This window comes from Cervus elaphus, chromosome 23 (assembly GCF_910594005.1).
Source record: "Cervus elaphus chromosome 23, mCerEla1.1, whole genome shotgun sequence".
In the NCBI taxonomy this organism is placed as follows: Eukaryota; Metazoa; Chordata; class Mammalia; order Artiodactyla; family Cervidae; genus Cervus; species Cervus elaphus.
The window spans coordinates 60,454,140-60,479,853 of NC_057837.1; the positions used below are offsets into that span (position 1 = coordinate 60,454,140).

At 39.4% G+C, this 25,714-nt stretch overlaps 2 protein-coding genes across 2 annotated transcripts; both read left to right on the plus strand.

Annotated features, from left to right (window-relative positions):
* Positions 1-5,843: 5,843 nt before the first annotated feature.
* Positions 5,844-8,751, plus strand: LOC122681241 (SEC14 domain and spectrin repeat-containing protein 1-like). Its single transcript, XM_043883086.1, is given in 1 exon segment — positions 5,844-8,751. A coding segment is annotated over 1 exon segment (2,091 nt). The 5' UTR covers positions 5,844-6,049; the 3' UTR covers positions 8,141-8,751.
* A 5,652-nt stretch (positions 8,752-14,403) lies between these two features.
* On the plus strand, positions 14,404-24,431 carry DEFB115 (defensin beta 115). The gene is made up of 3 exons (XM_043882820.1): positions 14,404-14,497; positions 16,972-17,152; positions 24,245-24,431. The coding sequence occupies exons 1-3, from the start codon at positions 14,404-14,406 to the stop codon at positions 24,429-24,431; spliced, it is 462 nt and encodes a 153-aa protein (XP_043738755.1).
* Positions 24,432-25,714: the final 1,283 nt, after the last annotated feature.

Sequence of the window (25,714 nt, forward strand, 5' to 3'; positions counted from 1 at the left end):
TGATGAGCCTGAGAGAGCAGATCTATATAGGTGTTGGGACTAACATCCAGGGAGCCAATTCTACTGATGTTATTTTACAAGGAACATTTCTATCGGGGATTGGATGCCATAGAGGTGGACTTATGCAACTGCCAAGGCAAGAATGAGAAGAGTTACCTTATACAGAAATATATAAAGATAAGTGTATAGAAGATATAGGGATCCTTCATATTGGGCTTAAATTCTTTTCCTGTTTTCCTCTGATATACTAATGTATATGTGCTAATATTTGGTTTCAAGTTATATCTTTGTGTGTCTGTATATTTTTCCACAATAAATAAATACATAAAACATCACAGTTTTGAGATGCTTCAATAGTTGAGACAGAAATTTAATTTTATTAATGCCTGAAACCCTACTATCATATGTGAAGAACCTATGCAGTCACATAAAAATTCCCAAACAAGTTCTCCCTTCCCTGTCCCTACCAAAATTTTTTGTAAGTGTTGACTTTAAACCCCTGTTTGTACCATGAGGTCGAATTTTGTTTAATACTTAAACCAGAAACAAATCCAGTTATAGTTAGAAACTACCGCATCCACCACAAACACTTATTTAACTAGACAGAGGTGCAAGTTGGACTTGCTTTGAGAGCACATCCTATTAAGAACTACATCACAAATTCTACTTATCTTTCCAATGCTCTTTCCACTCAAATGTCTACTCAAAACCTCCAGTTGCGGTTGTCTCATTGCGTGCCTGTCCAGATGTCCATTTTGTCCATGAATACTGATCATGTGTAGGGCGCCTATGCTTCATCTGCCTCTGTCATGCACGTGCTGTTTGTACAGCAACTGGTGGTTTTGCAACTTTACTCTCTGATATCACCGAGAAGCAGCTATTCACTCCAAGTTGATTAATTATTCATGTGCTGAGCTATGGTTGGGGTGGTACTGAGAGCCACAGTTTCAGATGCCTACATATCTCAGAATCAAGAAGGTTTACTCTCTAATTCTTTTTATTTTGTCTAGGACAAGTTGCCAGGGATCCTAGCTATAGAAGAGGTATTTGGCCTCAGGCCACTGACCCTTAAGTAGACCTCATATTCCAATAGCTCTTGGGCCTCCTGTTAGGCTGACAAATATCCTACTTTGCCTGGGACTGAGGGTCTTCCCAGAACATGGGAGTTAGAGTACCGAGACCAAGAAAGTCTTTAGCAAGCCTGGGCAAGTTGATCACCTTCTTTCTAGTGTACCCTGGCCCGAGCTGCTCTTCTCCATTCCTTTTGTATGGCAAATACCTCATCACACAGGTCACATGCCAACTTCACAGAGGCATTCTTTCACTACGAAGACATCCTGAGGCCACCATTCTGCCTCAGCCTAGAGTATTCTTCTATACCTTTCCCTTACATGTCACCTCCTTAGAAATAATCCACTCCTCACTCTACTTCACATCATTTTCTTCCTATCACTTGAACTCTTTGAAATATTTTGTAGATTTCTTTGCATTATTTCATTAGTTATGTACATATAGCCTGTCATCACCACTCTAATGTACACAGAGTCCTTATACCATGCTCTGGCTCCTGACAGTGTCCCAAGCCGGTAGACCAGTGCCTTGTGCAAGGTGGATGCTCAATAAAAACTTGAGCACTTTTTGTTCATGTAATCATTTCAACAAATAGGAGAAGGGTGGACAATACAAAGTAGTAAACATCAAGCTGGGATACTGGATACAACATTTTTTCTAACATATGCATGTTGATAATTTAAGGGAACTCATTTTTTGACTCTCAGTTTTTTCATGTGCTGTGATACTCAAACCATTTCTAACATGTTCTTCTTTTCTATTTCCACTTTCTGAATTTCTCTTCTCTCACTCTTGAATGAAAACTTACCCCTCTTCCCTTTTTTTCTGACAATCATGGCTTATTCAGAGTGGGAAAAACCTGCAGGTATCAAATGTGGATAATTGAAAGATTGGTGCTGGTGTTTAGAAAGTAAGTAATCATAGACTTTGGACAACAAATCCTTTGGAAATTCAAGTGACTTTCAATTCTTGTTTCCCATAGCAGGGGCAACAGAGCAAATCAGCTGGTGTTTGACAGATTTTTGTAGATAAACTTTAGTGATAGCTTACGATGGGATTTTTGGTGAGAGTTGGACTATAAAGAAAGCTGAGTGCCGAAAAATTGATGCTTTTGAACTGTGGTGTTGGAGAAGACTCTTGAGAGTCCCTTGGACTGCAAGGAGATCCAACCAATCCATCCTAAAGGAGATCAGTCCTGGGTGTTCATTGGAAGGACTGATGCTGAAGCTGAAACTCCAGTACTTTGGCCACTTCATGCGAAGAGTTGACTCATTGGAAGAGACTCTGATGCTGGGAAAGATTGAGGGCAGGAGGAGAAGGGGACGACAGAGGATAAGATGGTTGGATGGCATCACTGACTCAATGGATATAGGTTTGGGTGGACTCCAGGAGTTGGTGATCGACAGGGAGGCCTGGTGTGCTGCGGTTCATGAGGTCGCAGAGTTGGACACGACTGAGTGACTGAACTGAACTGAACTGAACTGAAATGAACTGCATTTCTCTCTCTTTGTGTGTATCTATCATTTATATATCTTACACCTAATCTTTCAACCTTCATATTTACTTTTGATTGAATAAGGTCTCTTGGTAATTCCATTTTTAAAAATAAAAAGTGGGAAGACAGTTGATACTGACCTTCATCTTATTAGTAAAAGTAATATTCATCTTTGTATATATAAACTAATATAAAGAAAGTGCTATCTATTTACCAAGAGGATGCCTTTATAGTAAAACAAAAAAATTTTCTTCAGCAATAATTGCTTTTCACATTTTATAATACATTCATGTGGTTCTAATCAGTTTTGTTTCAAGTATTACAATAATGGTTCAATCTTGAAATGTTAAATATTTATAACTTTATATTTACACAGATTTCACAATAAAAATTATGTATTCATGCTTTGTTGCAGAGAAATATGATAGAATTATCAATATAGACTTTCAAAAATAAAAATTTATTACATTAAGGTTTAATTTTATGGGTATGGTAGAATAAAAATAAGCTACTGGAATTAAAGTTTAAAGAGGAAAAGTGATGTAATATTTCTATTAGGTTGATACAAATGTAACAGTGGTTTCAGACAATGAATTTTAAATCATTATAACTAGGCTCAAACACTTCTTTATTCATCAAAATAGGAACCATTACAATCAACACAATTTTGACAATGAGAAATAAGTTTGTTTATTCCTGTAGCATAAAAATCCATGCTTCTGGATTCAACGAACTCTTGGAAAGCATTTTCTGCATCCTGCTGGTTGCGGTAGCATTTTCCCTGCAAAAAGTTGTCGAGATTCTTGAAGAAGTGGTAGTTGGTTGGCGATAGGTCAGATGAATACGGTTGATGAGGCAAAACCTCATTTGACCTAGTTCATTCAACTTTTGAAGCATTGTTTGTGTGACATGCTGTTGGGCATTATGGCAGCGAAACATTGGGCCTTCCAGTTGACCAATGCTGGCTGCAGGCATTGCAGTTTTCTGTTCAGCTCATTAAATTGCCGAGCATACTTCTCAGATGTAATGGTTTTGCTGGGATTTAGAAAGCTGTAGTGGATCAGACTGGCAGCAGACCACCAAACAGTGACCATGACCTTTTCTTGGTGCAAGTTTGGCTTTGGGAAGTGCTTTGGAGCTTCTCCTCGGTCCAACCACTGAACTAATTGTATAAAATCCACTTTTCATCACACCTCACAAGCTGATCAAGAAATGATTCATTGTTGTTGTGTAGAATAAGAGAAGATGATCCTTTAAAATGACAGTCTTCCTGATTTGCGGTCATCTCATGAGGCACCCACTTAGTGGGTACTTTTTCAACTTCCCAGTTTGCTTCAAATGCCAAACAACTGTAAAATGATCAACGTTGAGTTCTTGGGAAACTTCTTGTGTAATTGTAAGAGGATCAACTTTGATGATGCTCTCAATTGGTCATTGTCAACTTCCAATGACTGGCCACTACACCCCTCATCAAGACTCTTGTCTCCTTTGCAACACTTCTTGAACCACCACTGCACTGTATGTTCATTAGAAGTTCCTACTCATTTCCATAGTATAAAATACATATAAAATAAGCATCTAGTAATAATTCATTAGCAAAAAGCATAAAGCAAGGAATGTGCATTAAGAGGATGTAAAAGACAACCACATTTGTTTAAAAAGGTACTCCAATATCAGTTGGCAAAGTTCAACAATGTAAAACTGAAATACTTTGTACCAACCTAATGATTGTTAAGGAAGTGATTCTTTGTATATTCATTAAATGGATTATTGTCAATAACAAATTCTATGCATTCATATTAAATTGCAATTTTTGCATCTCAATTTTTATAGCACACCAGTATTCATAGCATCTTACTATATAAGTTTACAATGAAATATTTTGTCTCAATTTAAAATTGTGTTAGAAAAAACACATGCTCAAAATTTTTTAAAATTCAAGAAAGTTACTCTTCCTACACTACCTGGTGCAGACTGACAGTGGTAGTTCCACTACTCTGATCATTATATCTTTCTAAAGTTCCTATATACTCCTTTTCCTTTATTATAGACTTTCACTATCATGCAGCATGCTAGCTTTTGCTTTCTTTTTATCATCGCTGCTCAGGGTCCCCTGTAGCTTAATAGTCCATCAATTCTCTAAATGAGAATTGATCTCCAAATTGCTGCTAACTTCTTATAAAATGTTAGATAATATTTGCATCTGCTTCATTTTTGCATAGGTTCCAACTCCAGTCTGAAATATCCCATCTCTTGAGTTATGCTTGTTAGACATATGATTTGATGTGTTAGACATTTTATATTTAGGTATATCCTCCATTCTCTAGGTACCTTTTTCACTTTATTGATAGTATCTTTTAAAGTATAAGTTTTAAATTTTGATGAACTTTCTTATCTGTCGCTTTTGCTTTCAGTGTCATATCTAAAAAATCATCTCTTGATTCAAGATCATGAAGGTTTACTCTTGTGTTTTCATCTTAAGAGATTTTAGTTTTAACTCTGACACTTATCTCTTTGATCCATTTTAATTTAATTTTGCATGATCTAGCATAGGAGTCTAAATTTTGTCTTTTGCATGTGGTCTTCCAATTTTCTCAATTCTATTTGTTAAGAAGATGACTGTTTCTTCATTGAATTGTCTTGAAACCCTCATAGAAAGTCAATTGACATAAGAATTAAGATTCATTTCTAGACTCTCAATTCTATTCCATTGTTACATATGTCTAGCTGTTTTGGATGATCCCCATGACCTGTCAGGTTTGATGATTTACCAGAAGGACCTGGATAAGCTCATGTGTACAATTTATTACATTTAAAGAGTAAAGACTGAAATTAGCAAAAGCAAAAGATAAATGAGTCTAGAGAAAACCATATATGAGATTCCTAGTACAGTGATGTGGATGCAGCTTACTTCTCTCAGCCATAATGTGTGATAACAAGTGCACAGTGCTGCCAGCCAGGGCCAAGGGAGCTCACTGGAATCTTGGTGTCCAGGTTTTTATTGGAAATCAGTTATGCATAGAGCACTCACATGAATGACATTAGTTTCATAATCTTCAAGCTCTGCTTTTAGAGTTCTGATACACCTTAGCCTAAAAGCATAGAAAACAGGTTTCGAGTGTGGCCGCCGCGCGGCCCGGGCTGCCCGGGCGGGGAGGACCGCGCAGGCCCCGGGGCCAGGCGGGGAGCGCGGGCGGGTGGAGGCGGCGGTGGGCCCAGCTTTCTCACCCCCGCGCGGGCCGCGCGACTGCGGGAGGGGGGGCCCCCGCCGCAGCCCCCGCCGCCACCGCAGACAAAGCGCCCGAGGTGGGCGTCCCGCGGGCAGCCCTTGCCTCCGCGCCGCCTGCCGGGTGCGGCCGCGGCCCGCCGAGCCTGGGCGGCCCGCGTCTCGCCTCCCGGGCGCCCTTGTTCATTTCTGGGTGAAAGGGACCCGAAACGTGCAACAGAGAGGAAAATTTACTGGAGGAAGTTTACTGGAGTAAAATGGAGGCCTCAGTAATATTACCCATTTTGAAGAAAAAACTAGCCTTTCTTTCAGGAGGAAAGGACAGACGAAGTGGCCTCATTCTGACAATTCCATTATGCCTAGAACAGACAAATATGGATGAGCTGAGTGTCACCTTAGACTACCTACTCAGCATTCCAAGTGAGAAGTGTAAGGCTAGAGGATTTACCGTGATTGTGGATGGCAGAAAATCCCAATGGAATGTGGTGAAAACAGTAGTCTTAATGCTACAGAATGTTGTTCCAGCTGAAGTGTCCCTTGTTTGTGTAGTGAAGCCAGATGAATTCTGGGATAAGAAAGTAACACATTTTTGTTTTTGGAAAGAAAAGGACAGACTTGGCTTTGAGGTTATTTTAGTATCTGCCAATAAATTGACTCGTTATATAGAACCATGCCAGTTAACGGAAGATTTTGGTGGGAGTCTCACCTATGATCACATGGATTGGTTAAATAAGAGGCTGGTTTTTGAGAAGTTTACAAAGGAATCTACATCATTATTAGATGAACTTGCATTGATTAACAATGGAAGTGATAAAGGAAATCAGCAAGAGAAAGAAAGGTCTGTGGATTTAAACTTTCTTCCATCAGTTGATCCTGAAACTGTTCTTCAGACAGGGCATGAATTGTTATCCGAATTACAGCAGCGTCGATTTAATGGCTCAGATGGAGGGGTCTCGTGGTCTCCTATGGATGATGAACTGCTTGCACAGCCACAGGTTATGAAATTATTAGATTCACTGCGAGAGCAATATACCCGCTACCAGGAAGTTTGTCGGCAACGAAGTAAGCGTACACAGTTAGAAGAGATTCAGCAGAAGGTGATGCAGGTTGTGAACTGGCTTGAAGGGCCTGGATCAGAGCAGCTGAGAGCCCAGTAGGGAATTGGAGACTCCATCCGGGCGTCCCAGGCCCTGCAGCAGAAGCATGAAGAGATCGAGAGCCAGCACAGTGAATGGTTTGCAGTTTATGTGGAGCTTAATCAGCAGATTGCAGCACTCTTAAATGCTGGGGATGAAGAAGATCTTGTGGAACTGAAGTCGCTTCAGCAACAACTTAGTGATGTTTGTTATCGACAGGCCAGTCAGCTGGAATTTAGGCAGAATCTGCTACAAGCAGCTCTTGAATTTCATGGTGTTGCCCAAGATTTGTCTCAGCAGTTGGATGGCTTATTAGGGATGTTGTGCGTAGATGTAGCACCAGCTGATGGAGCATCGATTCAGCAAACTTTAAAACTGCTTGAAGAGAAGCTGAAAAGTGTTGATGTAGGATTGCAAGGTTTGCGTGAAAAAGGTCAAGGTCTTCTGGATCAGATCTCCAATCAGGTATCCTGGGCCTATGGAAAGGATGTAACCATTGAAAACAAGGAAAATGTGGACCACATACAAGGAGTGATGGAAGACATGCAGCTTAGGAAACAAAGATGTGAAGACATGGTAGATGTGCGAAGATTAAAGATGCTTCAGATGGTACAGTTGTTTAAATGTGAAGAAGATGCTGCCCAGGCAGTAGAATGGCTCAGTGAACTTCTGGATGCTCTTCTTAAGACACACACCAGATTGGGGGATGATGCTCAGGAAACGAAAGTTCTGCTGGAGAAGCATAGAAAATTTGTTGATGTTGCACAGAGCACTTATGACTACGGAAGACAGTTGCTGCAGGCCACAGTTGTGCTGTGCCAGTCTTTGTGCTGCACCTCTCGATCATCTGGGGATACACTTCCTCGACTGAACAGAGTGTGGAAACAGTTTACAATCGCCTCTGAAGAGAGGGTGCATAGGCTGGAAATGGCTATTGCCTTTCACTCAAATGCTGAAAAGATTTTACAAGACTGTCCAGAAGAGCCTGAAGCTATTAATGATGAGGAGCAGTTTGATGAAGTTGAAGCAGTTGGGAAATCACTTTTAGATAGACTGACTGTTCCTGTAGTTTATCCTGATGGAACTGAACAATATTTTGGGAGCCCAAGTGACATGGCTTCTACTGCAGAACACATCAGAGACAGGATGAAACTAGTTAGTCTCAAAAGGCAGCAGCTGAGACATCCAGAAATGATGACTACAGAGAGCTAATAGCTGCCTTCTTCCCAGAGACCTGCTGTTCATAATCCCGCATGTCGTCAGCATACTCCAGCATTAGCTACAATACGTTAAGATGCATTTCACAGCCAGGATAAGCCTCATTTCTTTCCATTACACATTTCTCTCCACATGTTAACACCTTGCAATTACCAAGGCAGAATTGTTTAACATGCTTTGAGATCATAGACTCCAAGTATCTCAAAAGAAGGAACTGTAAACATTGCACTGAAAACTTGCTTTAAAGCTTTACCTGACCTGTCAGTTTGTAGACGAACAACTGATAATAAGCTTTGAATGGTGCTAATATGAGTGTAGAAATTCTCTCTATAAAAAATGGTTGCCCTTCCTCCCCAGGTGACGTAGTAAATTTAGACTGTAGCTCAACTGTTATTAGTAGACAGTGGTGTCCTCAAAATTTTGCTTTGTAATTCTCCTTCAAATTTGATTATTTTTATTGTGTCAGTATGAAGAAAAACCTTCAGATTTTTGATATATCATATTCATTAAAATACATTTTCCTATTTGTATTGATAATGTATTAAAAGTTGTTTGTGCTTAATAAAAGGCTTCTTTTAAACACCTTAAAAAAAAAAAAAAAAAAAGAAAACAGGTTTCATCATGAATCATATAGTCAGCATAAGATACCTGGCAAGGCTCGAGTCTCAGGTAAGCAAAGACCACCTTCTCAGGCAGGATATTTTAAGGGTTCAGAGGTTATTTACCACATGCTTGTCATGAACCAATTCTGATGACTTTTATAATGGGTAGATTTGGGCAACCACAAATCATAGAAACAGAGAGTAGAGACTGGTTACCAGGGTCTGTGTGGAGGAGGAAATGAGGAAATGTTGGCCAGTGACACAAAACTTCAGTTATGTAAGATGCATAAGTGCTGAAGATCTATTATACAACACTGTTTCTATAGTTAACAGCTTTGTATCATATACTTCAAATTTGTGAGAAAGAGATCTTGTCATCACCACAAAAAAGAAAAAATTAACTATATGAGGCAACGAATTAAAAAAAAAGGATTAGGAGAAAAACTATAGACTGAAAGATATTATTTGCAAACAAGTATCCAACAAAACTTCCTATACAGAGTTTATAGCATTTAGAACATGGAGAAAGGAAAAGACATCTCACCAAAGATGGTTTGTGGAGGGTGAATAAGTATACAAAAGGGTGTTTGACATCACTAACAATTAGGAAAATGCAATTTTAGATCAGGATGAGGTAGTACTACATATCTGCTAGGTCAGCTAGAATTAAAAACCATGACAGTACCACGTGTGGATGAGGGAGACTGACTCCCTCACACCTTGCTGGTAAGAATTCGTAATAACCAAAATCTAGAAACAACCAAAATGTTCTATAATATGTTAATGGTGAAATAAACTGCAGTATATCCATACGATGGAATACTATGCCGCAATAAAAGGTACAAACTATTACTATAAGCAGTGATCTCAAAAGTCATAAACTGTAATGATTCCACTTACAGAACATTCTCAAAAAGAACAAAATTAGAAAGATGGAGAAAAAATTGTTTATTGCCAGAGATTAGGGATGCAAAGGAAGTAGGGAGTGGAGTGTTACTATAAAGGGGCAGTACAAGGAATATTTTTGTGTTGATTGAATAGAGTTGTATATTGATTGCTTGCACTAATCAACACATGTGATAAAATGAGGTTGAAATATACATGTATGTTGTAGCCATGTCAGTTTCCTTGTTTTGATATTGTATGATAATTATTCAAAATGCTACATTTGGAGAAACGGGATTTCTCCAATTTGAAGTATAAGATCAGTTCAGCTCAGCTCAGTTCAGTTCAGTCGTTCAGTCATGTCCGACTCTTTGTGACCCCATATATCACACCATGCCAGGCCTCCCTGTCCATCTATACTCAAACTCATGTCCATTGAGTCGGTGATGCCATCCAGCCATCTCATCCTCTGTCATCCCCTTCTCCTCCTGCTCCCAATCCCTCCCAGCATCAGGGTCTTTTCCAATGAGTCAACTCTTCGCATGAGGTGGCCAAAGTATTGGAGTTTCGGCTTCAGCACCAGTCCTTTCAGTGAACACCCAGGACTGATCTCCTTTAGGATGGACTGGCTGGATCTCCTTGCAGTCCAAGGGACTCTCAAGAGTCTTCTCCAACACCACAGTTCAAAAGCATCGATTCTTCGGCGCTCAGCCTACAATGCTTTTAACTATAGAAACACTGTTGTCCAATAGATCTTCAGTACTTATTCATCTTGCAAAACTAAAATTTTGTGCCACTGGCCGACATTTCCTCATTTCATTCTCCACACAGACCCTGGTAACCATGCTCTGCTCTGTTTCTGTGAGTAACCACTGTCTACTCTGTTTCTATGACTTGTAGTTGCCCAAATCTACCCATTGTAAAAGTCATCAGAATTGGTCTATGACAAGCATGTGGTAAATAACCTCCGAACCCTTAAAATATCCTGCCCAAGAAAGTGTCTTTGTAGAAATACGGGATTTCTTTACTGTCTTTGCAACTTCCTGTCAATCTATAGCAATTCCAAAATAGAAATTTAATAAAATAAATAAATAAAAACATAAAGCCTGAGGATTTATGTATTTGGTGAGACAACATTCTCTGTTGTAAAGAGCTGTGGATTTAGAGTCAGGTAGACTAAAGTCCCATTCCTGACTCCATGGCTTACCAGCCGTGTGGCCTTCAGAAAGTCGACTGACCTCTTTAGGCTTTGGTTTTCTCTTCCAAAGAATGTTCTTTATCTATTTTGTAGCCCAAAATTTAGCTGTGTATATGTTATCTTATAATTTTTTTTGGCTTATTGTTTATAGGCTGTAGAATTATTTACTTCATATTTCTGTAGAAACCAACAGACCCTTTCTTAAATCTATATTTGATCACATACTAAGTGATGTTATCTGTAACATTACCAGGTCAAGGTCTAGTGATTTTTTCCTAAAATGAGCATTAAAATTAAAATTATGTAAAACACATACTGACAGTACATGGGCAGTGACACATTCCAGAAAACACTTATTTAGTCCAAATACATTACCTGAAGAAATTAAAAGACATTTTCATCATTTTCCTGGAGAAAAGTGAAAGTGAAGTCACTTAGTCGTGTCTGACTCTTTGGGACCCCATGGACTATAGCCTTCCAGGCTTCTCTGTCCAGTGACATCTTATAGGCAGAGACAAAAACAAACTTTCAGATTTGAATGACCTCTCAAAGTGTAAGTCACAATTCTCTATCACATATCAAATAAATTACAAGGTCTTTAATAGATTCCTGTATGATCTGACATACTCTAGCTTTGCCTGCCTTTATTATTCTAGCTTCTTTTTGTTTATCCCCTCACTCACTCTTATACTCCAGGCACACTTGACTTTTTGCTCTTCTTAAAACACCCAGTATCTTCCTTCCTTAGAGTCTTTGCTCTTGATGTTCTCTCTGCCTGGGAGATTCTAGATATTCATGTGGCTCACTTCCCCAGTGCAGGTATTTTTCTACTCTATGTCTCTTCCTCTGAGAGCCCTCCCCTGGATAACCTGTTCAAAGCAGACACTCACACACTATATATCATATTACTCTCTATCCCTAACTCTGCTTTATTTTTCTTTATAGTACTTGTCACCATCTTGCAGTATATGTTTGTTGTCTTTCTCCCTAAACAGAGTGGCAGAACATTGCTCTCTTCTCCTTTTAGACACTGTGCCTAGTAAACAGATCCATATTCAGCTGATCAATATACCAGTCCTCCCTACAGAATCTGAGAGAAGAGATCATGCTGACTCAGTTTGCAGCATTTGGACACTAGGAGCCACCACTTCTCCCAGACTGTCTAACTATTTCTAGATGGTTTCCATCATCAGAGATATTTCCAGTTAGTTTAAAACTGCTGCTGCTGCTGCTGCTCCCCCGCAATTTCCACCAAAGACTTTGAGTTCTGCCCTCTAGGCTTGCACAGAACATGCCGTTTCAGAAGATAACAACTATAACTCTCTTCAACCCATTACTGCTTTTCAGGTTGAACCGATATCTTCTTCCTTTGTTTCTTAGGCATTGATCCTCTGGGATATAGGAAGAACATATGCTCTGGGGACAGGTAAGCTGGATCTAAATCCATAGCTCAATCTAAGCACTGTGTGAAAAAGTGAAGAGTGAAAGTGTTAGTTGCTCAGTCATGGCTGACCTTTGCAACCCCATAGGCTGTAGCCCACCAGGCTCCTTTGTCCATGGAATACTCCAGGCAAGAATACTGGAGTGGGTAGCCATTCCCTTCTCCAGGGTATCTTCTCCATCCAGGGATAGAACCCGGGTCTCCCATATTGCAGGCAGATTCCTTACCATCTGAGCCACCACAGAAGCTCCCTGAACAAACTCCATCTACTTATTAGAGATTCTGTGAGGATTCTACCAGGTCATGGATATAAAGTTCTCTTTGTAGTCATAGACAGCGAGAGTTCAGTGGATGGCCTCATGCTCACTGCTTTCCTGGAGAACATGCCACCTGGATATAAAGGGAAAACAGACTTCCTGAGCCCCATCAGGCTGTTCCTAATACCTGCCAACTGCACAGAGACTATACTAGAAGAACACTGGATCCATCAAAAGTTGTAAAATAACTATAAGACACACCAAGGACTCAAAAAAGAAAATCCAGTGGACTCACAAGCAGACTTCCCAACAGAGCCTCCTTCCATACCTTCCTGTTGGTCTCTACTCAGGGCCAGAGTCCAAGAAAGGGCCAGAAGCAGCTAATGTCAAGGATCTAGAGTAGGAAATAAGGAGAAAAATGTGGAATTACGAAGACCTGGACCATGAGTGGGTTATGAGAGCTCTCAGTTTTTTCTTTCTTGCCCAAAGTGTACCCTAGGCAGCCGTTAAAAAGAATTCATTTGAACCAGTCCTAATGAGATGGATGAAACTGGAGCCCCTTATACAGAGTGAAGCAAGCCAGAAAGATAAAGAACATTACAGCATACTAACACATATATATGGAATTTAGAAAGATGGTAACGATAACCCTATATGCAAAACAGAAAAAGAGACACAGAAGTACAGAACAGACTATTGAACTCTGTGGGAGAATGTGAGGGTGGGATATTTCAAAAGAACAGCATGTATACTATCTATGGTGAAACAGATCCCCAGCCCAGGTGGGATGCATGAGACAAGTGCTCGGGCCTGGTGCACTGGGAAGACACAGAGGAATCGGGTGGAGAGGGAGGTGGGAGGGGGAATCGGGATGGGGAATACGTGTAGATCTATGGCTGATTCATATCAATGTATGACAAAACCCACTGAAATGTTGTGAAGTAATTAGCCTCCAACTAATAAAAAATTAAAAAAAAAAAAAAAAGAACTGATTGAATAAGGCATGTGACCAAAAAAAAAAAAACAAAGTGTACCCTAGGGAATTCTCTTTCACTTAATGGATCTGCATTTTCTTAGCTGAGAAATGCCAATTTTAAGATCTATCAGCGTGCATGCATGCTCAGTTGTTTCAGTCATGTCTGACTCTTTGCAACTCAACATATGGATTGTAACCTGCCAGGCTCCCCTGTCCATGGAATTCTTCAGGCAAGAATATTGGAGTGGGTTGCATTCCCTTTTCCAGGAGATCTTTCTGATCCAGGGATTGAACCTGGGTCTCCTGTATTGCAGGTGAATTCTTTACCACTGAGCTACCAGGGAAGCCCTAAGATCTTTCAGGCTACAAGTGAATACCGTAATGAATTTATCCATTCATTGTTTTCAACAAATGATCACTGCACATTCTGGACATACAGAAATCACAGCCAGTCCCTACTTTCAGGGGTCTCACTGTCTATTAAAACTTGCCAGTGCCATCCAATAAAGATGGATTAGAAAAATACTTAGTGCCAACTGATTCCACTTCCTCAGGGAAAAAAAAAGAAGGAAGCAGAGAGGTTGTGAGAATGTAAGGGAGGAGGCTCAACTACTCAAGTAAAGGAGTGGGAAAGTCTTCTTGGAAAGCAGGTCCATAGTCTCCACAATGCCATAGTCGTTTGTAGGACTTATATGTCCTCTGCTAATGCCTTCCGCCTTCACAGATGGTGTCTAGAGAAGGACTCTGAACACTGGATGATCAACTGGCATTGCTGACTTATAGGCTTATGTCCGGGTAGTGGAACATGCTGTCCTTGTCTGACTAATTGTCCATGACTTAGCTGTACTCAAGTCAATAAAACACGGAGTGAAAATTGACTTTCCTTAGCACATTCAGTATGCTGCTGGATAATTCCTCATCCCTCTCAGGATATGTTAAACTCTTGTTCCTGGCTATAGCTGTCCTTGTGGTCCTGGATCAGGCTTCCCCAGGTAACCAGACCATGAAGAGGAGGGAAACGGGAGTAAGAATGGGTCCAACTCACAGAACCATTGGAAAACTAAATCTGTGTGGGAGTGAGGACAGGGATGGCTCAGATCCAGTGAAAAGCCATATAATGAATATGCCCTATGATAACGACAATCTGTCACCTCAACTATGATGGTTCTTCTCATTAGAGAACCTGGAAAATATCAATAGAGGCCAATGTTTCTTGAATGAAGTCCCTTCCATATGCAAAAGCAGCCCCCAAATCCCTAATGTCCTTAATATCTTTATCCCAAATGTCAACAGGTTCTTATATCAGGTATCTATCACTTTTCTACTACCTCTTGCAGTAACCAGTCCTTTTCCTTTGTCTCTCCATTGTTGTTTGGCTTTGAATGCTCCTTTGAATTAATCAGAGGAGGCATCTTACTCTTGTCTTAGAGTGTATAGTAGAAATTTTGTAGGTCGATGTTGGATGTCTACAGTTTTGTAAAATAAGCTCAAGGTGTGGAGCTTAGACTAGGACAGAAGATCCTGTCCTAGTCCTAGGATTGAATACGGCCAAAGCACTCTAATAGTAGTACAACAGACTTTATGGTCAAGTGGTGAATGATTTTCTAACAAAAAATGTTTTCTACTTGGGCTTCCAAGGAATTCTAAAGCTTACCATTTTAATTTCATGATTTCTCTTTTGGTCATTGCTATTGGAAGCTGCATCCTCTCTTGAATCAGCTTTTCAACCTGAAAGTGTTTGTCAACTACTCAGTTACTGTAGAAGCAAAAGAAGATAATCATGGGCTAACCCTAAGTTGATATTTCTCCCGGCAATCTTGATTCCAGCTTGTGCTTCATGCAGCCCAGCATTTCACATGATGTACTCTATATATAAGTTAAATAAGTAGGGTGACAATACACAGCCTTGACCTACTCCTTTCCTGATTTGGAGCCCGTCTGTTGTTCCATGTCCTCCCTCTAATGTTGCTTCTTGACCTGCATACAGATTTCTCAAGAAGCACGTCAGATGGTCTGGTATCCCCATCTCTTTAAGAATTTCCCACAGTTTGTTGTGATCCACACTATCAAAGGCTTTGGCACAGTTGATAAAGTAGAAGTAGATGTTTTCTGGAACTCTCTTGCTTTTTCAATGATCCAATGGATGTTGGCAATTTGATCTCTGATTCCTCTGCCTTTTCTAAATCCAGCTTGAACACCTGGAAGTTCATGGTTCACATATTGTTGAAGCCTGGCTTGGAGAATTTTGAGCAATTACTTTGCTAGCATGAGATGAGTGCAATTGTGCAGTAGTCTGAACATTTTTTGGCGTTGCCTTTCTTTGGAATTGGAATGAAAACTGACCTTTTCCAGTCCTTTGGCCACTGCTGAATTTTCCAAATTTGCTGGCATATTGAGTGCAGCTTTTGAACTGTGGTTTTGGAGAAGACTGTTGAGAGTCCCTTGGATGGCAAGGAGATCCAACCAGTCAATCCTTAAGGAAATCAGTCCTGAATGTTCATTGGAAGGGCTGATGCTGAAGCTGTAGCTCCAATACTTTGGCCACCTGATGCAAAGAACTAACTCATTTGAAAAGACCCTAATGCTGGGAAAGATTGAAGGTGGGAGGAGAAGGGGATGAGAGAAGATGAGATGGTTGGATGGCATCACCAACTCGATCGACATGGGTTTGAGTAAGCTCTGGGAGTTGGTGATGGATAGGGAAGCCTGGCGTGCTGCAGTCCATGGGGTGGCAAAGAGTTGGACACAACTGAGCAACTGAACAGAATTGAACTGAACTGAACCCAGGGTTAGCTTCTGTCTGCTTAAACTCTGGTGAGGGCAGTTGGAATAGACGAGTGAGTACAGTCATCCTGATCCTAACTTTTTTCAAGTCCAAATGTTCTAGTGAGAAAGAAATAATTCAGAGTTATCTCCCAATAGAAGAGTTTGGGAGAAAAAACAAGTAGAGGTAATCGTAATTTGAAACAAGATACTATGATCTCTCAACTGAAACTAATGTGCTGAGGAAGCTGAGTCTATACTCTGTGTTCTATTGACCTATGTAAAGTTTAGAAGATCTGCTTTCTGATCATCCATATAAACTGATCATTCAGTGTTCAATGTACTTCTCTAGACATCGTCTAAGACATGAATCTAAAAGTGTCTGGCACAGGATAGGTGCTCAACAAAATTGCTGTTGAGTGAATAATGAATGGAGAGAAGAAAAAAAAAACAGTTAATTGAAGGCACAAATATCTAGATTTGGGAAAAATGAGGAACTGGTGGTGATGATACTGAAAAATGACAGAGATAGAAATATCCTAAGCTAAAAATAAAGTCCAATTAAAGCTTGATAGTCCCAAGAATTCCATTGCATTTCAATAGTTCATTGTAACCATTATTGCTACAATTACCAATGTGTTTAGTATAATAGTCTTTACTTTTTCATGTATGTGCTTATTCATCTCTTTGTTTATTTTGATAGATGGATGGACCAGAAAGTGTAATTATGGAACTGGCATGTGCAGGAAACATTGCAAAGAAAGTGAGAAGAAGAAAGAAAAATGTGGGTTAAGAAAGCTTTGCTGCATCCCTATAAGGCATAAATCATTAAAACTTGCCAAAAAAGAAGAGACAACACATTGGATTATGGCAAGTACCACTAAGTATGAATTTATGACTTGTGACAAGAGGATTTTGGAAGCATTTTAATGAGTCAGTAAGATGGGTATCCAGGCCACCTGCATGGTCCTTAGATCCTTAGTATCTAAGGAGACTGGGCCCTTACATGATCCGTTAGAAAATATATGCTCATTCTAGCTATCACTTGTTTCTGTCTCTCTAGTCCTCTATAGCCTAACATTCCCTGGGCTGTCACAGGATATTATTGGAAATCAGTTCTCATGGTAAACCAGTTTTATAGAATCTGAATCTTGAATTCCTAAGCCTCTGACCAGGTGCTATAGGTCTCTGAATGTGGAAGTGTTCCAGGTTAAGGCAAATTTCACCTTAATCACACATCCTTATCTAATGTCTCATCCTGGATTGTTGAGATAGGCCAGTGTCATCCAGAAATCTTTTGCCTCTTTGTGAAAGTGTTAGTTGTTCAGTCATGCCCGACTCTTTGCGACCCCACAGACTGTAGTTGGCCAGTCTCCTCTGTCTATGGGATTCTCCAGGAAAGAATATTAGAGTGGGTAGACATTCCCTTCTCCAGGGGATCTTCCCGACCCAGGGATCAAATCCAGGTATCCTGCACTGCAGGCAGATTCTTTACTCTCTGAGCCACCAGGGAAACCCTTTGCCTCCTTAGCTCAAAGTTTAGCCTAAGGCTCTGTCTCATTGACTCTCTTGGAATTTGTCCCTTACTCCAACCCCCTAATTACACTTGGCTGTCAAAAGACTGGAATGCCCTCTGAGAAAGAGACAACTACTCAGGCCCCAACCAAATGGAAGGGGAAAATAGTTAAAAAAAAAAAAAAAAAAAAAAAACAAGAAAAAGAAAACTAATTAAACAACACCAGCCAAAATTCCTCAAAGTTTACTGAGAACTTACAGTGTGCAAGAACTTGTCCTAAACACTTTACTGAATAACCTCAATTTGCCCTAACAATAGCTCCAAGAAGTAAGAATTAGTATTGTGTCCTTTGTCCAGAAGAGGAAACTAAGTCACAGAGAGTTTAAGTGACTTGCTCCAAGTGGCACAAAAAAGTAGTTTAGTAGCAAGACTTTGAACCCATGATACCTGAGCTCAGACATTATGCTTCCTCAAGATGGAAAAATCTTTGCTGCAGTAAGAAAAACTTCCCTTTACTCTTTCCACCCAGAATCTACTTCATTAATATGGAAGGTGTCATGAAAGGAAGAGCTTTGTGAGCCTCCTTGTGGTTAAAGGGGCTTCCCTGCTGGCTCAGTTGGTAAAGAATTCGCCTGCAATACAGGACACCCTGGTTCGATTACTGAGTCAGGAAGATCCGCTGGAGAAGGGATAGGATACCCATGCCAGTATTCTTGGGCTTCCCTTGTGGCTCAGCTGGAAAAGAATCTGCCTGCAATGCAGGAGACCTGGGTTCAATCCTTGTGTTGGGAAGATCCTCTTGAGAAGAGAAAAGCTAGCCAATCCAGTATTCTGTCCTGGAGAATTCCATGGACTGTATAGTCCATGGAGTCCCAAAGAGTTGGACATGACTGAGCAACTTTCACTTCACTCACTTTGTGGTTAAAATGTGCAACAAATCCAACCCTAAATGGTATGTGAGCCCACATGCTTAGTTGCTCAGTTGTGTCCGACTCTTTGCAACCCCATGGACTGTAGACCACTAGGCTCCTCTGTCCATGTGATTTTCCAGGCAAAAATACTGGAATGAATTGCCATTTCCTCCTTCAGGGGATCTTTCCAACCCAGAGATTGAACCACAGTCTCCTTAGTTTCCTGCATTGGCAGGCAGGTTCTTTACCACTGAGCCACCTGGGAAGCCCCAACATGGTATATCCAGATACAAATAGGAATAATTTCCAGTTGCAGTAAATGAGGAAGTTGTCCCTATGTAGTAGGCAGTCTTAGTTTAGAGGCCAACGCCAGTCAGTTCTAGAGCTGAAAATTATCCCTAGCCTCTGTTGACATTAATTATCTGGAGAATGCAGTCTGAAGACAAGGTACATCAATCACCAAATAATGGCAGCTTCTAATCCTTCAACTCGTTTCTCAGAGTACTTTCTCTTCAATTCTCTCATTTTCTCCCACTCTAATAGTATAACATTGATGTCTCAAATCTTAAAGGATGTGCTTGTGATGTTTGGGGAGTGGCTTAGAGACTGGATCTCAGACTACTCAGGCACAATGATTCCAATAAACACTTCAATTCCAACCCAGGTTACTCCAGTGGTTGCAGATAATACAAGCTACTTGTTCTAGAACTAAGAGTTTTTATTCATTTTTTGACAAGAGAAATTATGCCCACAAGTAGACCCAGGAGTCTTAGAGAGTTACATTAAACATGATTCCATATCCACAGTCCCAAAGAAATGAAAAGGTTGTGGGGAAATGCAAGTGTGTTAAGTCACCTTACTACTCACTTTGTTCATCCCCAAAATGGATTTATTTGATTATATCTTCCCAACCCAGGAATTGAACCCAGGTCTCCTGGTGCCTCAGATGGTAAAGAATCTGCCTGCAATGCAAGATACCTGGGTTTGACCCCCGGGTTGGAAAGATCCCCTGGGGAAGGGAATGGCAACCCACTCCAGTGGTCTTGCCTGGAGAGTCCCATGGAAAACGGAGCCTGGCAGGTGACAATTCATAGGGTTGCAAAGAGTGGGACACGACTGAGTGACTAATACTTTCACTGTCTTTCAAACTTTATATGTCTTCCATCTCTTAAAGCCTTCTTCACTCTTTAAATTATGGTGAAAATCCATTCTTTACCCCTGACTTCAAAAGAGGCATCTTAGAGAGCAAAGACATAAAGCATGAAAAGAGAATGAGAAACAGAAAAGGGCTCTCAACATAAGTTCTCAAACCATAATCCTAAAATACATCCTAGATATCTCCTTCTTTTTCACTGCTCCCCACCCCTACTCATCATATCAGTCACAAACACCTTCCAAGTCTGCCTCCATAGTGCCTATTCTCTATCCCTGCCACTGCTATTCTAATTCAGCCGTCAGTTTTCCTTGGCTGTTGTCATGGGCCAAATCCTGTCCCCTCATAATTCATATGTTGAAGTCCTAATCCCCAGTACCTCAGAATGGGACCACATTTAGAGATGAGATAAACAGGTAATTTAAAGAGCTAATTAGGTTAAAATGAGATCCTTAGGCTGAGTCCTGGACCTCCCCTCATAGCTCAGTTGGTAAAGAATCTGCCTGCAGTGCAGGAGACCCAGGTTTGATTCCTGGATAGGGAAGATCCCCTGGCGAAGGAAATGGCAACCCACCCCAGTATTCTTGCCTGGAGAATCCCATGGACAGAGGAACCTGCAGGCTACATGGCCTTGGGGTCTCAAGAGTCAGACACTACTTAGCAGCTAAACCACCACAGGCTGAGTCCTAATCCAAATGATTGGCATTTTTATAAAAAGAGGAGATTAGGAAAACAGACACACCAGAGAAGGAAAACCACAAAAAGATACAAAGAGGAGATTCAGTTCAGTTCAGCCGCTCAGTTGTGTCCGACTCTTTGTGACCCCATGGACTGCAGTATGCCTGGCTTCCCTGTCTATCACCATCTCCCAGAGCTTGCTCAAGCTCATGTTCATTGAGTCAGTGATGCCATCCAACCATCTCATCCTCTGTGGTCCCTTTCTCCTCCTGCCTTCAATTTTTCCCAGAGTCAGGGTCCTTTCCAATGAGTGAGTTTTTCGCATCAGGTGGCCAAAGTGTTGGGAGTTTCAGCTTCAGCATCAGTGCCTCCAATGAGAGGAGATGACACCTACAAATCAAAGAAAGAGACTTCAGAAGAAAGCAATCCCACCGATACCTTTAACTCAGACTTTCAGCTTCCAGAATTGTGAGAAGATAAATTTTTTGTTGCTTAAACCACACAGTCTGTGGTCCTTTGTTATGGCAGCCCTATCAGGTTAATGAACACATGCTATAACATTTACATCCTATTGACCTCTTTGTCTCCCACTATGCCTTTGACTCACTCCAGTCTTTTCATACAGTTGCCAGGGAATCATTTCTTTAAAAAAAAAAAAATTAATTTGGCTGCGACAGGTCTTAGTTGCAGCATATGGGCTCTAGTTCTCTAACCAGGGATCAAACCTGAGCATGGCGTCTTAGCCATTGGAACACCAGGGAAGCCCCCAGGAAATCATTTCTAAAACCCACATCTGACATTTTTGTTTTTTCTCCCAAACTGTCAAGAGCTGTACAGGGATTGCAAGAATCAATTCTAAACATCCTTTATGATAATCTCTGGCTCACTTTGGTAGTTTCCCTTTCAATTCCTCCCATGGACTTCACGAGCAACTTGTGTTCTTGGAAATAGATCTGTTTCTTGCCCTTTTCATAGGTGTCCCCTTGTGCTGAGAAGCTTCTTTTTGCAAACCAGACTTTTGCTTCTCTAAGCAACACCTAAGCAGTTCTTCTACCCTCTCTAAGCCATATATATTCATTCCTTTTTTCCCTCAAGAAGAATTTTGTTATTTATTTACTTTTTTATAGGTAAAAATTATATATATTTAAGATAACATCATGATGATTTGATATATATTTACATAATCAAGTTAATTAACACATCCACCACCTCATTTTTTTATTGAAGTATAGTTTATTTACAGTGTTGTGTTAGTTTCTGGTATATAGCAAAGTGATTCAGTTATACATTGTATACATTCTTTTTCATAATCTTCTGCATTATAGTTTATTACAGGATATTGAATAGAGTTCCCTGTGCTATACAGTAGGGCCTTGTTGGTTATTTATTTTATACATGGTAGAGTGCATCTGCTAATCCCAAACTTCTAATTTATCCCTCCTCGACACTCTCTTCTTGGTAACCATAAGTTTGTTTTTAATGTCTGTGAGTCTGTTTTATTTTGTAAATAATTTCATTTATACCATGTTATAGATTCCACAAAAAGTGATATCATGTATCTGTCTTTCTCTATCTGATTTACTTCACTTAGTATGATAATCTCTAGGACCACCCATGTTGCTGCAAATGCCAATATTTCATTCTTTTTTTATGACTGAATAATATTCTATTATATATATGCCATTATATATATGTGTGTGTGTGTGTATATATATACATATCACATCTTCTTTATCCATTCCTCTATTGATGGTCACTTAGGTTGCTTCCAACTCTTCACTATTGTAAACAATGGTTGCTATGAACATTGAGGTGCATATATGTTTTTGAATTAGAATTTTTATCTTTTCTGGATATAGGCCAGGAGTGGAATAGCTGGATCATACAGTAAGTCTGTTTTTAATTTTTTGAGGACCCTCCATACCATTCTCCATAGTGGTTGCAGCAGTTTACATTTCCACCAACAGTGCAGAACCATTCCCTTGTCTCCATACCCTCTCCAGCATTTATTACTTTTAGATTTTTTGATGATGGCTATTCTGACTGGTATGAGATGACATTTCCCTGTAGTTTTGATTTGCTTTTCTCTGATCATTAGTGATGTTGAGCATCTTCTCGTGTGCCTATTGGCCATCTGTATGCCTTCTTTGGAGAAACGTCTATTTAGGTCTTCTGCCCACTTTTTGATTGTCTTGCTTGTTTTTTGATATTAAGTTGCTTGAGCTTTTTGCAAATTTTGGATATCAGCTACTAGTAAGAATATATGATTTTCAAATATTTCTCCCATTCTGGAGATTGCCTTTTCACTTGGTTGATTGTTTCCTTTGCTATGCAGAAACTCTTTATTTTGATGTAGTCACACTTGTTTATTTTTGCATTAGTTGCCTGTGCATTTAAAGTCAAATCCAAAAAAATTATTGCAAGAGTATTTCATATAGCTTTCCACTATGATTTCTTCTAAGAGTTTTACAGTTTCAGGTCTTACATTAAGTCACTGATCAATTTTGAGTTGATTCTTTATGTATGGTGTAATATGTCTTCTCTCTCTCTTTTTTTTCTCTTGGTTAAATTTAGCCAAAGCTTTGGTATTTGCTTATGTTTTTTAAAAAGCCAACTCTTCATTTTGTTAATACTTTTTATTGTCGTGCTAGTCTCTTTTTATTTCTGCTATAATCTTTATTATTTCCTTCTTTCTGCTAGCTTTAGGCTTAGTTTGTTTTTTTTCCCCCAGTTCCATAAGCCATAAAGAATATAATTGATTTTAGATTTTTTTTTCTTATTGTTAAGTAGTTGGTGCTATAAATTTTCCTCTTAGTACTGTTTTTGCTGCATTCCAAGAGTTTGGGTAAGTTTTGTTTCCATTTTTGGTTATCTTAGGTACTTTTAAATTTTCTTTTTGGTTTCTTTTGTGATCCATTTATTGTTCAGGAATGTGTATTTAGTTTCTATTTACTTGTGGATTTTCCAGTTTTCCTCCTGTTACTTATTTCTAGTTTTGCTCCATTGTTGTCAAGAAAGCTACTTGATATAATTTCTGTCTTCTTGAATTTGTTGAGCTTTGTTTTGTGGTCCAACATATGACTGATCTGTCATGGGAAATTTCCACATGAACCTTATTTTTAAATTTTTAATTGGAGGATAATTGCTTTACAATGTTGTAAGGGTTTCTGCTGTACAACAGCATGCCACATGCACTTTAAAAGAATATTTATTGGGGCTTCCCTGGTGGGTCCAGTGGTTAAGAGTCTGCCTGCCAGTGTAGGGGACACTGATTTGATCCCTGGTCTGGGAAGACCCCACATGCCACAGAACAACAAAGCCACAACTACTGAGACAGCATTGAGAAACCACAAGCCGCAACTACTGAGCCAAAGTGCTGTAACTACTGAAGCCCACGTGCCTAAAGCCGTGTGCTCTGCAATAAGAGAAGCCACCACGACGAGAAGCCCGCACACTGCAGTGAAGTGTAGCGCCCGCTTGCTACAACCAGAGAAAGCCCACATATAGCAGTGACAACTCAGTGCAGCCAAAAATTAAATTAATTAATTAATTAATCCTTTAAAAAAGGATATTTATTCTGTTGTTGTTGAAAGGAATGTTCTATTTGGCCCATCTGGTCTATCATGTTAATAAAATTCAGTTTTCTTATTGATTTTCTGTCTGGATGATCTATCTACTATTAAAAGTGAGGTATTGATAAAGCCTTTCCTCCTGGCAGAGCCATCATGACAAAGAAGCACCCACTGCAGAAGCGTCCAGAAAACCACAACCAGGAGTACGCAAGTATAAAGTGCCTGTCTGAGACAGCTGTGCCTTGCGGAGTCATCAGAGCTATAGAGGCCACGGACACAGAAGCAAAGCCTGTTCCCAGAGAACTGGGTTGGGCAGATGAACCCAAGTTGTAACTTAGGCACAGCCTTGGGAGGCAAGAGGAACCTAAATTGTCTGGGTTTAAGAGCTTACCCTCTGGGAGAACTGAAGGACAAAATAAATGTTGTGTTGAATTACAGAAAAATAAAATTATATTTAATGGCCAAAAAAAAGTGAGGTATTTAAGATCTCTACTATTATTATATTGCTGTATACCTTCAGTTGGGATAATATTTGTGTAATACAATGTTGGGTGATTATATATTTATAGTCATTATATCTTTTTGACTAATTTATCCCTTATCATTATGTAGTGAAGAATTATGTCTGACTAATTTTTACTACAAGTCTGATTTTTTTAATATAAATAGAGCCACCTCTACTGTCTCTGGTTATCATTTGCATAAAATATCTCTTCTAGCCTTTAACTTTCAGCCTATGTGTGTTTTTTTCTTAATATATATGTTTATTCTTTATTTTATTTATATACAATATATATACTTTTATTGAAGTATAGTTGACTTATACTGTTTCAGATGCACAGCAAGTTGATTCAGTTATACATATACACATATATTATTTTTTGAAATTATTTTCCATTATAGGTTATTACAAGATATAGAGTATAGCTCCCTGTGCTATACAGTAAATCTTTGTATGCTTGTTGTATATGTATTTTTTAATAATCAGAAATCAAACATTCTATTCATACTAAGTCAAACAAGTAGAATCAAAATGTCATAAATTTTTTAGTTAGGCCAAATTTCATAAGCTTTCTAAAATATATATATATGTATTATTTACATAAAACAGTCCAAAGAGAAGAAAGTACAAGAGAGTTATCCAGTGAGCAAAAGAAACTGAAAATGATATTGATCAAGTAAAAACAAAACTAACTAAAACACAAACCAGAAAACAAAACCAAGGCAGAGGGCCAACTGGGGAACAAAGCAAAAAACCCAAACAAACTAACAAACATGGTGAAAAGAAGAAAGAAAAAGAAGAAAAAACAGAAAAGCAAAGTTAAATAGAATTATATACAAAGATTTATATGTATTAAAGAGTTACTATTGCAAGAATAGAACAATAAGAAAAACAAACAAAGCAAAAAATGCTTTAAAAAAAAGAGAAGAAAAAACCCTTGGAACCACACAAAATATTTATATATAAAGGAAATAAAGAGTGTAATTTTTTTTTAAAGTTTTCAACAGCATAGAGTTAGTAGTAATCATAAAATCAACAACCACAGCAACAGAGGGGGAAAAAAGAAAAGAAGAAAAAAATCCACAGCCAACTACAGAATAAATAAAAATACAAG

Bases quoted from the DNA above. Each gene is read 5' to 3' on its own strand.
- DEFB115 (XM_043882820.1), top strand. From the start codon at position 14,404: ATGCTGCTGGATAATTCCTCATCCCTCTCAGGATATGTTAAACTCTTG. The intron at 14,498-16,971 runs GTAACCAGACCA...TTATTTTGATAG, and splicing joins CCTGGATCAGGCTTCCCCAG to ATGGATGGACCAGAAAGTGT. The intron at 17,153-24,244 runs GTATGAATTTAT...TCCTCCTGGCAG, and splicing joins ATTATGGCAAGTACCACTAA to AGCCATCATGACAAAGAAGC.